General features: G+C 36.1%; 1 protein-coding gene and 1 long non-coding RNA gene across 2 annotated transcripts in view; both read right to left on the reverse strand.

Annotated features, from left to right (window-relative positions):
- The window catches only part of LOC309647237, a 526,943-nt gene that overhangs the window by 285,459 nt on the left and 227,389 nt on the right, over positions 1–14,095 (reverse strand). The window lies entirely within an intron of this gene.
- The window catches only part of EIF3E (eukaryotic translation initiation factor 3 subunit E), a 51,654-nt gene that overhangs the window by 10,891 nt on the left and 26,668 nt on the right, over positions 1–14,095 (reverse strand). Inside the window, exons 8-10 of the mRNA XM_082434324.1 lie at positions 7,959–8,085; positions 7,028–7,129; positions 5,607–5,716 (exon numbers count right to left, since the gene is read on the reverse strand). Of these exons, the coding sequence (XP_082290450.1) occupies positions 5,607–5,716; positions 7,028–7,129; positions 7,959–8,085 (339 nt within the window). The remainder of the gene's footprint in view (positions 1–5,606; positions 5,717–7,027; positions 7,130–7,958; positions 8,086–14,095) is intronic.

A 14,095-nucleotide genomic window follows, 5' to 3' on the forward strand; every position in this document is an offset into this window, starting at 1 on the left:
GTACCATAAAGGAAAAGCTTAGTAACTTTGACTAAATAAAAATATAAATCATTCCTTTGGGGGGAAAAAAATAGAATCCTAAGTGCTATTTCAAGGCATAGAAAAAATAAATATTTCATTCTCTATTCAATTTCATTAATAAAACATATTCAAGACTCTTAGCACAAAACCAGATACTTATCTTTCTGGGAAGTAATTAAGACCAGTGGTCCCGCTTAAGCACATAAAATATATAAATCTAAATCTAGAGAACTAATTAGGCTTTCATTAACTCTAGGCTGATTGTCTATCAGGTTTTCAATGACTAATCTTTTAGACAGTCTCCCTTTTCTGAACCCTCCCATAGCCCCTGCCCTAATGTATCTTAACAAATAAGGATTTGGGGTCCAGCATTTCACAGGCATATGAATTACCTGTTTAAATAACCTGGCTTTCCAAATTTTACTTGATAAGCACAATTTATTTCAAATAGTATTGACTTTAGCATTAAGCTATGGAAACCTCTGGCCTGCTTTTCCCTGAAGACTGTGGTTATTTAGCATATCCAAAGAGCACCAGACTTTTATAACTGTATGCTATGACAACTAATTAAAGAATAAGTGTTAAGTGTAAATTGTGTTTAACTGTAAGATTAGGAGGAAACAGGGGAAAGAAACCAGGAGAAAACTGACAAAATGCTAAATTCTGTGTGTGACAAATGTAAATTCTCACTGAATTTTGCAACATCGCATTAGTCAAAAATGACAGTATAGAGTTTCCCTGGTGGTGCAGTGGTTAAGAATCCGCCTGCCAATGCAGGAGACACGGGTTTGAGCCCTGGTCCGGGAAGATCCCACATGTCGCGGAGCAACTAAGCCCGTGCACCACAACTACTGAAGCCCGCGAGCCTAGAGCCCGTGCTCCCAACAAGAGAAGCCACCACAATGAGAAGCCTGCGCACCACAACGAAGTGTAGCCCCTGTTCACTGCAACCAGAAAAAAGCCCGCGTTCAGCAATGAAGACCCAACACAGCCCAAAATAAAAAAAAATAAAATAAATTAAAAAAAAGAAACTTCTGATAAAAAAAAAGACAGTATATTACTTTATAGTTAACACAGAAATGCAGTGATAATGGTTGTTAAAACTATTTAATCTCCATCTGGAAACGCACCTTTTTATTTCTAACATCAGGAAGTATAATTAAGAATACAAATTGCTGGGCTTCCCTAGTGGCACAGTGGTTGAGAGTCTGCCTGCCAATGCAGGGGACACGGGTTCAAGCCCTGGTCTGGGAAGATCCCACATGTCGCGGAACGGCTGGGCCCGTGAGCCACAATTACTGAGCCTGCGCGTCTGGAGCCTGTGCCCCGCAACAAGAGAGGCCGTGATAGTGAGAGGTCTGCGCACCTCGATGAAGAGTGGTCCCCACTTGCCTCAACTAGAGAAAGCCCTCGCACAGAAACGAAGACCCAACACAGCCAAAATAAATAAATTAATTAATTAATATTAAAAAAAAAAATACAAATTGCTACATGGTAATAAAAACTTTAAGAAAAATATTAAGATCTAAAATGTTACTTAATAAAATCACCAAAGTAGAATGACTTCATAACTTAAATGCAAGAGCAGTTGGCAAATACATATTTTTGTGAAAAGCCAAAACTAACCCCCATAGGGAAATTATATTAATGTATGCTCCAAAATGTTTATCATACACATTCAAAATATTACTTCCATACTTTGCTTTTATCTACAATTGAAAACTGGTCCAAGAGTTATTCTAGAACAGCTTTTAAATTTCAGACACACACCATATCTGATAAACTATTCGGCTATACTAAATTAAATCCCACCACAGTAATCTTTTTTGACAGATGTTGCATACTTTATGGTAAACAGATTCGAAAGTTATCCTACAAATCTATAGGGTTGTATATAAACTGATAAAAACATTCTTAATATGCATTTTTACAAAGATAAGACTATCACATGTGCTTACAGCCACTTAGTGAAGAATCCTATTAACAGAGAATGTTCCAAATCACAAATGGAAAGAGTTATTTAATAAACAACCATGCGTTTTATAATACTGAATAGCATGTGATATACGTCTGCTGGGGGACAGAAAGGAAGACAGAGACAAATCTTCCCCGCCCAACGCTAAAAAAGATCGAATATCAAATAACTTTAAATTAATTAGCAGCAGAGATAGGCCAGCATAAACTAGTGAATGGAGTAATTTGTCATAATTAATATATGGTAGAAGAGTCTACTTAAATATATTCCATTTAGAGAATTATCAGAGTCCACTGAAACTTCAATCCAAATTACTTCTCTGATTTTTCAATATACAAATAATGTCCAAGTCATTCTAATTACTCTGTATTTTTTTTTTCGAAATGCCTATCATAACTTGTAATCTTATCTTTATTTAATATCTGTTTCTTCCTCTGGATTTTAAGCTCTAAGGCTATGCTCCAAGAGGCACTCATTCACATCTGTAATATTTTCTTCTTCAACAACTGTACTAGTTACACTGCTCTTAACTAATTACATCTTAATGTATATCATACGTATTTATCCTCTTTAGAAAGCTGAACACTGGGCTTCCCTGGTGGCGCAGTGGTTAAGAATCTGCCTGCCAATGCAGGGGACACGGGTTCAAGCCCTGGTCTGGGAAGATCCGACATGCCGTGGAGCAACAAAGCCCATGCGCCACAACTACTGAGCCTGCGCTCTACAGCCCCGTGAGCCACAACTACTGAGCCCATGTGCCACAACTACTGAAGCCCGTGCGCCTAGAGCCCGTGCTCTGCAACAAGAGAAGCCACCACAATGAGAAGCCTGCGCACCGCAACAAAGAGTAGCCCTCGCTTGCCACAACTAGAGAAAGCCCCCATGCAGCAACGAAGACCCAACACAGCCAAAAATAAATAAAAATAAAAATAAATAAAAGCAAATCGTATTTAAAAGGAGAAAGCTGAACACTATCTTTTTAAAAATTTTGCACATTCTTGAAATGACAAAATTACAGAAATGAAGAACAGATGAGTGGTTGCCAGGGGTTAAAGAGAAGTGGGAGGGAAGTGGGTATGGCTATAAAAGAGCAATCTGAGGAATCCTTGTGGTGACAGAAATGTTCTGTATCTGAATATATCAACAACAATAATGATGGCCGTGATATTTTACTATGGCTTACAAAATGTTACCATTGAAGGAAACTGTGTAAAGGGCATAGGGGATCTCTTCATTATTTCTTACAACTGAAGGTGAATCTATTATCATCTCAAAATAAGAAGCGTAATTTAAAAAAAGAAGTTTTGCATCAGAGTTACTTAGAGGAGCTTTGAAAAATACAGATGCTGAGATCTCTCCCTCCCCACCCTGAGAATGTTTCAGTTTTTTAGGGGTTGGACCTGGGAAGTTTTAAACCAGATTCTCAAGCCTTGAATCCAGAGATTCTGATTCAGAAGGTCTGGGGTAAAGCCAGAAAATCTATTCTTCTTAAGTTTAAGTTGTTGGTGGTTTTTTAAGTTCTCCAGATGATTCTGATGTACAGCTAGGTTTAAAAACCTCTGGACTAGAGAACAATAATTTTTTCTATGGATTGTTTGAAGGTAAACATTAGCTATTTTGGTCATTATCATGGATTCCAAGTCCTCGGGGTCTGAATTAAGACATTTGTTGTACTTATAAAAGCCCAACTTAGGTGCTTAACATAATTTTCAGCCATATTCCTAACCCACTAAAGCAGCTCTAAAAACGTGAAGAAGCGTAGCTCCCTGGACTGGGCCTATTGGCCACATACTCTCCACTATCACCCCCTAAACCTTACAACCTGAGATCTCACTGTTATTCTAAAAAGAATTATTTCTTTGTTCACGTGAAGCTATACTTTATGCTCTGCCTCTACCTTCTTAATTCATTATATACTAAAAATATTAAATTACTGGTTTTTCACTTCATTACCCTAGCATGCTCTAATTATGTGCCTAAAAAAAACTGGTGACCTGATGCAATGGTTCTCAATCCTGATGTGCTCTGGAATTATCACCCTAAATGGAACAGCATAGTAGCCCTATTTATTACACAGCATAGCATAGCATACACAGAAAATGTGACTCAGAAAGTTCACAGTTGCTTCAGGGAATCTCTTTGTAAAATAAAAATCAAAATTCTACAGATTTTGCACAAAAAAATTAAACACTGTCTTATGGTTTCCATCTTTATCCTCTGGTTCAAGTGATACACTAATGACAAATTAGTCTAAATCTGCTGTTTCTAAAAATATCAATTGCTCACAATGAAAAAGAAAGAATTTATAATGAGGGTGAAGACAATGAATGTCAGAGAGCTATTAGCTCAGGCTCTTTCATTAAATAAGCCCTAAGCTGCTTAATGTCTCTGAGCCTTCAGTTTCTCAGCTATAAACAGGGAGTTACAAAACAAAGGAGTTGTACTGAATCAGTGTTTTGTAAAATTGGGTTTACAGAGTCAGAGTCGTATGGTTCCATAGAGTCAGGAGGAAAGCTGAATAGAGGTACAAGCTAAACAAGGTGAAGGGGCTCTTATTTTATCTGCATGTATGTATACATAAATATGTATACTCATATACATAATATTGCATTTCACAATGAATGACATTTTAGGAATTCCCATGTATTCTTTAAGAGAATCAGATTTTTAAAATTATATGTCTGCTAGCTAAAGTACTACTAAAACAGGTCAAGGCTTCAACTCCCATAGAAAAAGCCTCACGCTCACACTGTAATTCTGACTCTCAGTAACCACTTCAGTGACAATCCACTAAAATTAGGCAAGCAACTATGGATGCCTTAGCAAAAACAAACGGCACTAAAGAAAAACTTTGGTCTACATACAATTCCTAAGAGGCAAACATAAAAGCAGTAAGTTTTTAAACATTAAGGAGCATTTACCATTCGACTTCATGTGTGGCCAAAGAGCACTGTTATTTTTCAAATTCTAATATGTAAAATTAGTTTCTAATAGGTTATGTAAGTTTCATAATTTTTTCCTAATAATTTCCTCACACGAGAGAAAATTCCAACTGAAATCCACCATAATTTTTCCGTGTTTCAACATTTTAGGATGTCACAAGAGTTTACTATATGAGAATTCAAATACATAATTAAATAAAACAAATTCAATTAACTGAAATGATTACCAAATGTGGTCTTTTCAACAGCATTTCCAATTTACTAAGGACTAACTCCTTATTTGAACCCCCGTTAAAAACCATTCTAAAACTGGTCACTGCTCTTTTCTCCCTACGTAATGGTATAATAGTATTATTTTAAAAGGTAACTCTTTAAAAAGGTAACTGACAATCATAATACTGCCTGGAAGTTATCATTTTCAAAAATCATGCTTTCCCACACACATGGAAACTAAAGAAGATAAAGAAGGACTGTAGCACCCCGGAATTCAAACAAAAGCTAGGATTTTTAATAAATTACTAGGACAATGTTTCCTTTTTCTTCTAAAGCAAAGAGAAATAAAACAAAAATCCAATTAACTGGAATCCTATTAAGTGTAACTTTACAATAAATGAAAATTTACAGGAATTTAGAAGTAGAAAATACAAATCAAATCAGAGTGTTCTTACTTAATGCTGATACATTGATGGATGCGACAAAAAGTCTCAAATATGAAGAGACGGGCATTTTCAATGAAATCCTCAAGACAAGCCACCAAGAAGAAATCATTCACTAGCACCTATGTGTATAAAATATAAAAGAAAAAATTAACGGTGCTGACAAGCAATTTTGAAAAATTTGTCACAAATACTTTCTTTGTGCTTTACTCATTATTCCATTCACTATAATTCTCTCATCTATCACAAGTTGTACACCGCAGCACTTTCTAGAACACTATATTCAAGTCTCTAACAATTTAACCAAGAAGTAAACGAATGCTACAGGAAAAAGAGCTAAGAACTGCAATGTTTCCTTGTTCCATTGATGACTTGAGCAATCTTGTGACAAAGCAGCTTTGTCCTGTCTCTATCCTACAAAAATGCTCTGTAGATAACATATTTCCAGCTATTTAAAATAGTTATGAATGGACTAAAGATACGCATATTTTTGTGATAGTAAGTAGACCTGAAAATCTACAAAAGAAAAAAATTCAAAGGGTGGCACCTATTCCACAGATGGTATCATACTTAGAAGAGAATACTCTAACTTCAAGAATAGCAACCAAGTGCCCCACTGCCTTGGCAAGACCTAGATACTTAGTATTACAATATACACCAATATTTAATAATGTCACGTTTGACTGCAAGTACACAAGTTATTAAACTGGATTCTAATTTTGTCCAATGTTTGAAAATCACCTCTAAAGGTATACTTACATAATTTCCTTTTCCTTAGACAAATAAGATCTTAAGTCCTTCAACAAACTCTTCCCATTTTTGTGCTAATATCTGGGTTCAAAAATGAAACTGACAGCTAGTAACTTGTAGATTTGGTAAATGCCTTTAACAGGTAAATTCTTAGTTTCTCAAAACTTGCGAACTAAGTTATTCAAAAAAACCATAAATCTAACTCTTTCAGTTGCTCTCACAGAACTTTAGTTTCTACCAACTAACAGAAAACATTGTAGTTAAAAAATTCACACTCTTAGCTTGACTGATTTATAGCAAATGATAAATACAATCATGAGAAAAATTCTGAAGATAGGCCTGCTTATGTAACACACTGGAATTACAGTTGTGATGGAAAATTCCATATTATCTTGCCCATACATATAAAATATTTCACATATTTACTCATTCAGGATAAGACATGAAATTATGTGTGAATTTATAATGTCCCGATGTTTTAACAAACTGTCCTAACAAAAGGGATAGATTCAGGCAATAAGATTGAAAATGTCTTCAACCCAGTACACTTCTAAATAATCTGCATATTAAGATTAATAAACATTTCTGATATAATTACTTTAATAAAACCCTGCAAGGTTAACTTTTATAATATACAAAATTTTAAGAATATTATTAATTTGTAAGTAAAAATTTGTACTTACTGATTCACATTCCCTTAGCTTTTTCTGAGCCCCATCAAAGTCAAAGTTAACATATAAGCATTCAACAAACTCTGTAATTGGGTCTTTATATGTGTAAGACTCCTGTAAAATTAAGTCAAAGGTTAAGTTGGATCTGATTCAACATTGTTTAGTAGACTGTCCCCAGAATAGCCCAATCTTCCTATTTTCTCCTCCCTTACCATTAATTTCTAACAAATTACCCAGTATTATCTTCTCAAAGCAATTGCTCATATCCTGATTGCAGGCCACACCTTAACCTTATAATGCCTTCCAGACCAAGTTCTCTAAATTCTCATCCTAGAACCATTCCAAAAGCTTTCAAATTCCTCTACTGCCAAAAGTCTCCCTTACTTAATAAACAGTGATGAACTTCTCCAAGTAAAAGGGTATTCATATCCTGCAGAATAAAACTGTCTTTTTGTACTTAAATTATTCTTAGATCAAATAAATGTTTAAGTTCTTTTTTAACCCATAGTTATTGCTGAGAAATTCACTAAAAATCAATCAGTAGGGCTATAGCTTTTGTACAACTTGGGGACTATTAAAATTATATTCTATGTAAAGATCACTACTCTGGAACTATGTAGGTAGTGACCTTCCAACAAAAAGTTCCAAGCTCCAGATCTCCTTCACCCTTTGCAATAAGAGCAACACTAATACACAATGCATATTAAGTATCTAACTAGCAGAGAGCAGTATTCATTCATACCACATCTACCATAAGTATATCATGAACTTAAAGTAGTATACGCCCATTTGGGGTTCTTGGGCTCTTTTCTCTTCATGTATACTTCCCTCCTATTTTTAAACATTTTTACCTTAAGAACTAAGAGTTCTACTTTTTCAGAAAAAGAGGTTAGACTTAAAGTTTAGGCACATTTTAAAAATCAATAAAGATTTTAGTTTTTACCTGTTGAATAACTTTGACCAGATCTTTTAGCACTTGCCGGCGTTTTCGGACATCTTTGTTTGTTATGACTGCTGTGGTCAAATAGCGGAGAATATGTGGACACATTGTCTGAATTGCATTAAGATACCTAAGGTAAAAATATAAAAATTACTTAATATTAATAACTTACCCAGTTTTTTTAGATCTATAATCACCTGTGATTAAAAAAAAACACTTGGGGCTTCCCTGGTGGTGCACCGGTTAAGAATCCGCCTGCCAATGCAGGGGACACAGGTTCGAGCCCTGGTCAGGGAAGATCCCACATACCGTGGAGCAACTAAGCCCGTGTGTCACAACTACTGAGCCTGCGCTCTAGAGCCTGCGAGCCACAACTAGTGAGCCCATGTGCCACAACTACTGGAGCCTGCGTGCCCAGAACCCGTGCTCCACAAGAGAAGCCACCACAATGAGAAGCCCGCGCACCGCAACAAAGAGTAGCCCCCACTCGCCGCAACTAGAGAAAGCCTGTGCGCAACAAAGAAGACTCAACACAGCCAAATATTAAAAAAATAAAGTTATAAAAAAATAAAAATAAAACACTTGAGCAGCCCATTAGATTGCACTGTTTCAGAAGACTAGGATTGCAAAAACTTAAGAATGAATACTATAAAGCAGCGGTTCACAACCTTTTTGGCACCAGGGACCAGTTTTGTGGAAGACAATTTTTCCATGGGAGGGGGGCGGGGGGGAGTTGGTGTGGTTCAGGTAGTAATGTGCTCGATCTCGTGGGGAGGGTTCAGGCAGTAATGCGAGCGTGCGAGCGATCGGGAGTGATGGGGCGCGGCAGATGAAGCTTTGCTTGCTAGCCTGCCGCTCACCTCCTGCTGTGCAGCCCAGTTCCTAACAGGCTGAGGACGGGTACCAGTCTGCAGCCTGGGAGTTGGGGACCCCTGCTGCATGGGCCATCTCCTCCAAGAAAAAGTCTAAATGATGAGAATGCCAGCTGGTATTTCCCAATTTGGAGTGAGATGACAGACTCACTTAAGAGGTAAATAATCCTATTACCATTGTTGAGTAAGAGGATTTTGCAAGGCCCTTATACATACTGTCAGTCTGTTTCGAAAGATTTCATTTCCCTAGAAGAACAAATGTGTGAAAACCTATGTGCAAAAAAACACTACTCAATTAGAGAATCAGGCACTCAACACAAATTAAAGAATTAAAAAAATAATTTCAGGGGATGAAAGACTGGAAACTATTTTGATGATCCCCAGCTGGCTACCCTCTGTCATTCAGTGTTTATCCTGTATTTCTCCTGCTCAATTTCCTGATATAGCTCCCCAATTTTTATCCAGTAAGAGCCTCTGAGCACCAGGTACTATGCCAAGCTTGGAAACATTTGTCAATAAAGTCCATTTCTCTTAGTTAAATCTTCAAGTCCCAAAGTACCCATCCAGATCCATCTCCCACCACACCACCACTGACTGCTTCTTGCTTCCCTCACTTCTTAAAACTCACTCCATATGGACTGCTCTCCCAAACACATCCCTCTGAAGGCCTAAATTCTAGCCATCCTTCAAGGTCCAGCTCAGATACCTTATCTTCCAAGTTCTCCCAGACTGTAATGTTAATAAATCTTTATACTTTGTCATGTTGCAGATTCCCCATAAAATGCTGTTTGAACTCTTTAGAGGACCCTAGAATCTGATAGCAACCTAACACTTAAATAAAATCTAGTCCCACTTAGCCCTCCCTAAATTTCCTCTAAAAAAGGTAAGGTATAAAAATAATCAACACTCACTTAAGAATAAAACAATTTCTAAGAAAAGATAACTACACAAATCAGCTAAAAGTTTCATTATCTGAAAAATTAAGCCTGAGTTTTAGGCAGAAAATTTTAAATGCAATGTTCACTCAGTACAAGTGATTGCCTCAATACTCTTATCAGAGACATCATGTACAGCAGAGCATGATTGGTGTTCTTAATCAGTTTTGAAGTAGGTAATTTTAGTAGGCATTTATGAAACTCATTCATAGATTTATCCATACAAAATAAAAAACTGTAAGTTTATTTTATATGATGTTAAACATTTATTTTTACTTATCCTTTCTCTGTATCATTGCACCATGTGTAACTTCACTGTTTTTATTGGAGAATGACTTCCTTAGAAAAAAATCATCTCTCTTATGTGAGTATATGACAGGGGTTAGCAAAATTTTTGTAAAGGGCCAGATAATGAATATTTTAGGTTTGCAGGTCAAGAGGCAAGATTGAGAATATTAATCAGGTACCTAAATAACCTAAATAACAAGAAAACAAATTTGCAAAATATTTTACTGACAAAACGCAAACTATAATAGTTGACTATAATTTTTTATAATTCAGGTCTACTAATGAGAAGAATAAAATTCCTTTAATAGGGTAACTTTGCTTAATTGTGTTCAAAGTTAGAGATCCCTAACACTAAAATTTATTGCAAATGTTTATCTGTTAATGCTGATCTGTAATGAGATTTTACATATTTGACCTCTGATATCAATTGGTAAGATTTTAATTGAGCATATTTACCACTTGGAAGGCTTTTATGGAAGGCTTTTACAGAATTGTTACGTTCTTTTGATACTGCCTTTTAGCATATCATTACACTGCAGATAAATTGCTTCTGTTTCAATTGCACAGTTAAATGAATTTTCAAATACAGAAATTTCCTTTGTATTAGGTTGGCAAAAAGGTTCAGTTTTTCTGTAAGATCTTACAGAAAAACTCGAATGAACTTCTTGGCCAACCCAATACTTACAATGAGGTCTAAAACTTTCTGGAATTGTAACTTGAGCCCAAAAAACGTGTCCACTACAAATTTGTGTGGGAATGAGGGTCTCATTTCTTCTTTTAACTTTTGAAAGAATGGAAAATGTATAAAGCATCTGGACATAAGATCCATGCTATGTTAGGCATTATCAAAGTGACTACTAGAGTATAAGTTTTGCATGTAAGTACTGTTCTGATTTGTAATTTTAGGTTGAATTAAGAAACATTATCGAGTCTATAGCTTAACTTCCAGAGCCATTCATGGCTTGATAATAGTGTTTGAGGGCAATTTTTTGTTCAGGAAAATTTCAATCTTGCCCCAACCTCAAAAAAGTCACAATAAAACTCTGCCACTGCAAAGCCATCCTATCACTGTGGTAGCAGGAAAAATCAAGATACTCTATTGATCTGACAAAAATTCATGGACTGAGAACAGTTAAGTCTACGATAGCAAATGAAGTTCACTGTTGACACTAATGGTTCAGTAATACACCATGGATTCAAGAATTTTCCACAAAGTACCTGGAAATGAATAAGGCAGTGGATAACTATAGGCTGTGAACACCTCACATTTTCACAAGCTTTGTAAATCTGTCCAACTAATAAGCATTTTTCTCCTCCACACATATTTGCCACCAAAAGTTTTAACACATCTTAGCAGATTCCACTTCAGGCTGTACTAAATTAGTGTTTCCTCAACTTTGCAAACATTTTCCCCTGTAGTTGTTCCACAGACTATTCATAGAGGCATGTTCTTCAGTCACTTCAAACCCATCACTGACTCCTCAAGCCAACAACTAGCCATATTGGTAAACACCTCTCAACTCATCAAGAGCCCAGGAAAACCACTAAAAATCATATACTTTATTTTTTAATTGACTACTGATGTTGCTCCCAATATCTTCAATTCTGAGGAGCTGTTCTCACCAATAGGCTAAAAGTTTTAAACAAGTTCATTTTTTCTGGACATATCTCTTTGGCCACTGCAACTGAACAGAATTTAACAAAATCACCACTGGTAAATGGCTTTCCTTACCTGGTTAACAAGAGAGCCGCTCAGAAACTTACTTTGGTTGAAGCCTCATTTTCATTAATTTTTGTGAGGAAATTCTGCTGTGATGAGATATTCTGTTTTAAATTTCCTAATTTTTCTGACGGTTGCTTTGTAATCAGTTGGGAATATTGTAATGAGTGCTTACAGTCTGGTTATGTAGATGTATACTGTATCCTCTTAGCATATCTACATTGTCAGTTCAATGCTTTGCTTTCTAATTTGAAACAAAATAATTCCCACTGCACTGCGCCTTACAATTTAAGCACATTTGGTACTTCCCTGGTGGTGCAGTGGTTAAGAATCCGCCTGCCAATGCAGGGGACACAGGTTCGAGCCCTGGTCGGGGAAGATCCCACATGCCGTGGAGCAACTAAGCCCGTGCACCACAACTACTGAGCCTGCGCTCTAGAGCCTGTGAGCTACAACTACTGAAGCCCGCGCACTTAGAGCCCGTACCATGCAACAAGAGAAGTCACCGCAATGAGAAGCCCGTGCACTGCAAGGGTAGCCCCCGCTTGCCGCAACTAGAGAAAGCCTGCACACAGCAACAAAGACCCAACGCAGCCAAAAATAAATAAATTAATACATTTATAAAAAAAAAAAATTTAAGCACATTTGAGTCTACTTTTCTAAAAGTAAAATGTTGCAGTATAGTTATACACATGGCACTTGAAACTTTGTCCAGGTACAAGGGCAGCATCACTGGGATTCAAAGAGCACTGAGTAGCAGAGTGAGGCAGGGAGAGTGCAATAATATATGATCTCTGTCACAACAATTCAACTCTGCCATTACAATCCAAAAGCAGCCAAAGATGTGTGTGTGTGCCTGTGTGTAGATATATACATATATAAATGTGTGTTCCAATAAAAATTTATGGACACTAAAACTGTAATGTCATATAATTTTCACATTGCAAAATATTATTCTTTTCAATTTTTTCCCAACCATTTAAAATGTAAAAGCCACTCTTAGATTGCAGGCCATAAGAAAAAAGGCAGTGGGCCACAAGACATTTTAGCCCATGGTCCATAGTTTGCAGACTCCTGGCATACAGCATTACCATGGCTGACTTCGAAACATGCTAGGGCAGAAGTGATCCTTCCTATGTATGTATGTATATATGTATGTTATGTATACAGATCAATATATAAAGGAAGGGAGTGGGGATTAAGGGTGATTCTGGGGACGTTACCTTAGTTCACACTCTTGTAGGATCAGTAATTATATATTTAGTTCGAACAAAAGCAAAATCATAGATATGGTTATTTAACAGCCTGTACATAACCACTGTGCTCTTTTGTTCTACTTCTCTTTTTTAGCATCCATCTCCTTTCCTCTCTATCAATCAAAATTTAAAAGTCAAATCAATTTTCATCTTCACTGGACTCTAACTTCTCCAGGTCTCACTGATAAGTGTTATATATTTACAGTGTGTTTAGCATGCACAATACATCTGTATTTAGTTAAGTAGGTTCTTAAACTACTTGTTATGTTATTTGTTTGGATTATAAATTAGGTAAGAAAGGAGGCTATACCTCCCCTATTTTTGAAATCTAACTTAAAATTAATTTTTCCTTTAAATAAGAGCTTCAGTATTTATTGTGTTTGGAAGTGTAATTTCATGATGGTTAAGTAAAAATATTTATTTTTCCTCCAGCACAGCCCTGCTCTAATTGTACAATTTTATGGAAGTTTTTTCTACAGTATTTTCTAATTGTAAGTCAGAACATTTAGAAATCAAAGGATAAGACAAAATATGCCACCAAATAAAAAATATTTAAGTATTATATGGGGGATACTATAAGGACATAAAGAATAAAAATTCTGCTCCCAAATATGCTTATAATCTAGTTAGGGAGATAAGGCAATTATAAGTTTTTTAAAAAAGACAGTAAATAATTAAATTCCAAATTATCAATATAAGGTAGGCACAATATACAGGACCTCATGTAGAAGTAAACCTGAGCTGGAGCTTGAAAAACAGGCAGGCTTTGAATTGGTACAAAAAAGAGAAAGGTACTTCCAGAAAGGCTAAAAAAATCAAAAAGGCAAGACTTAATAGAACTGCAGAGGATGGATTTTTAGAGATCATCCTGAGCTAAAGCAGGTGAAACACCTGCATGAAAAAGTTTTCTTATCAGGAACAATTAGAAAGTTTAGGAAAAATAAAGGCAGAGGGTATATCAGGACAAATTCTAGACATGATCTAGTTGACTGTTAACAGTAAAACTTGAAATTCCTTAGGATATTTATGATATCTTTATTTAGAAAACAAATTAAACATTCTTTTGCTA

Source organism: Balaenoptera physalus (assembly GCF_965194825.1).
Source record: "Balaenoptera physalus genome assembly, chromosome: 17".
NCBI classification, from domain to species: domain Eukaryota; kingdom Metazoa; phylum Chordata; class Mammalia; order Artiodactyla; family Balaenopteridae; genus Balaenoptera; species Balaenoptera physalus.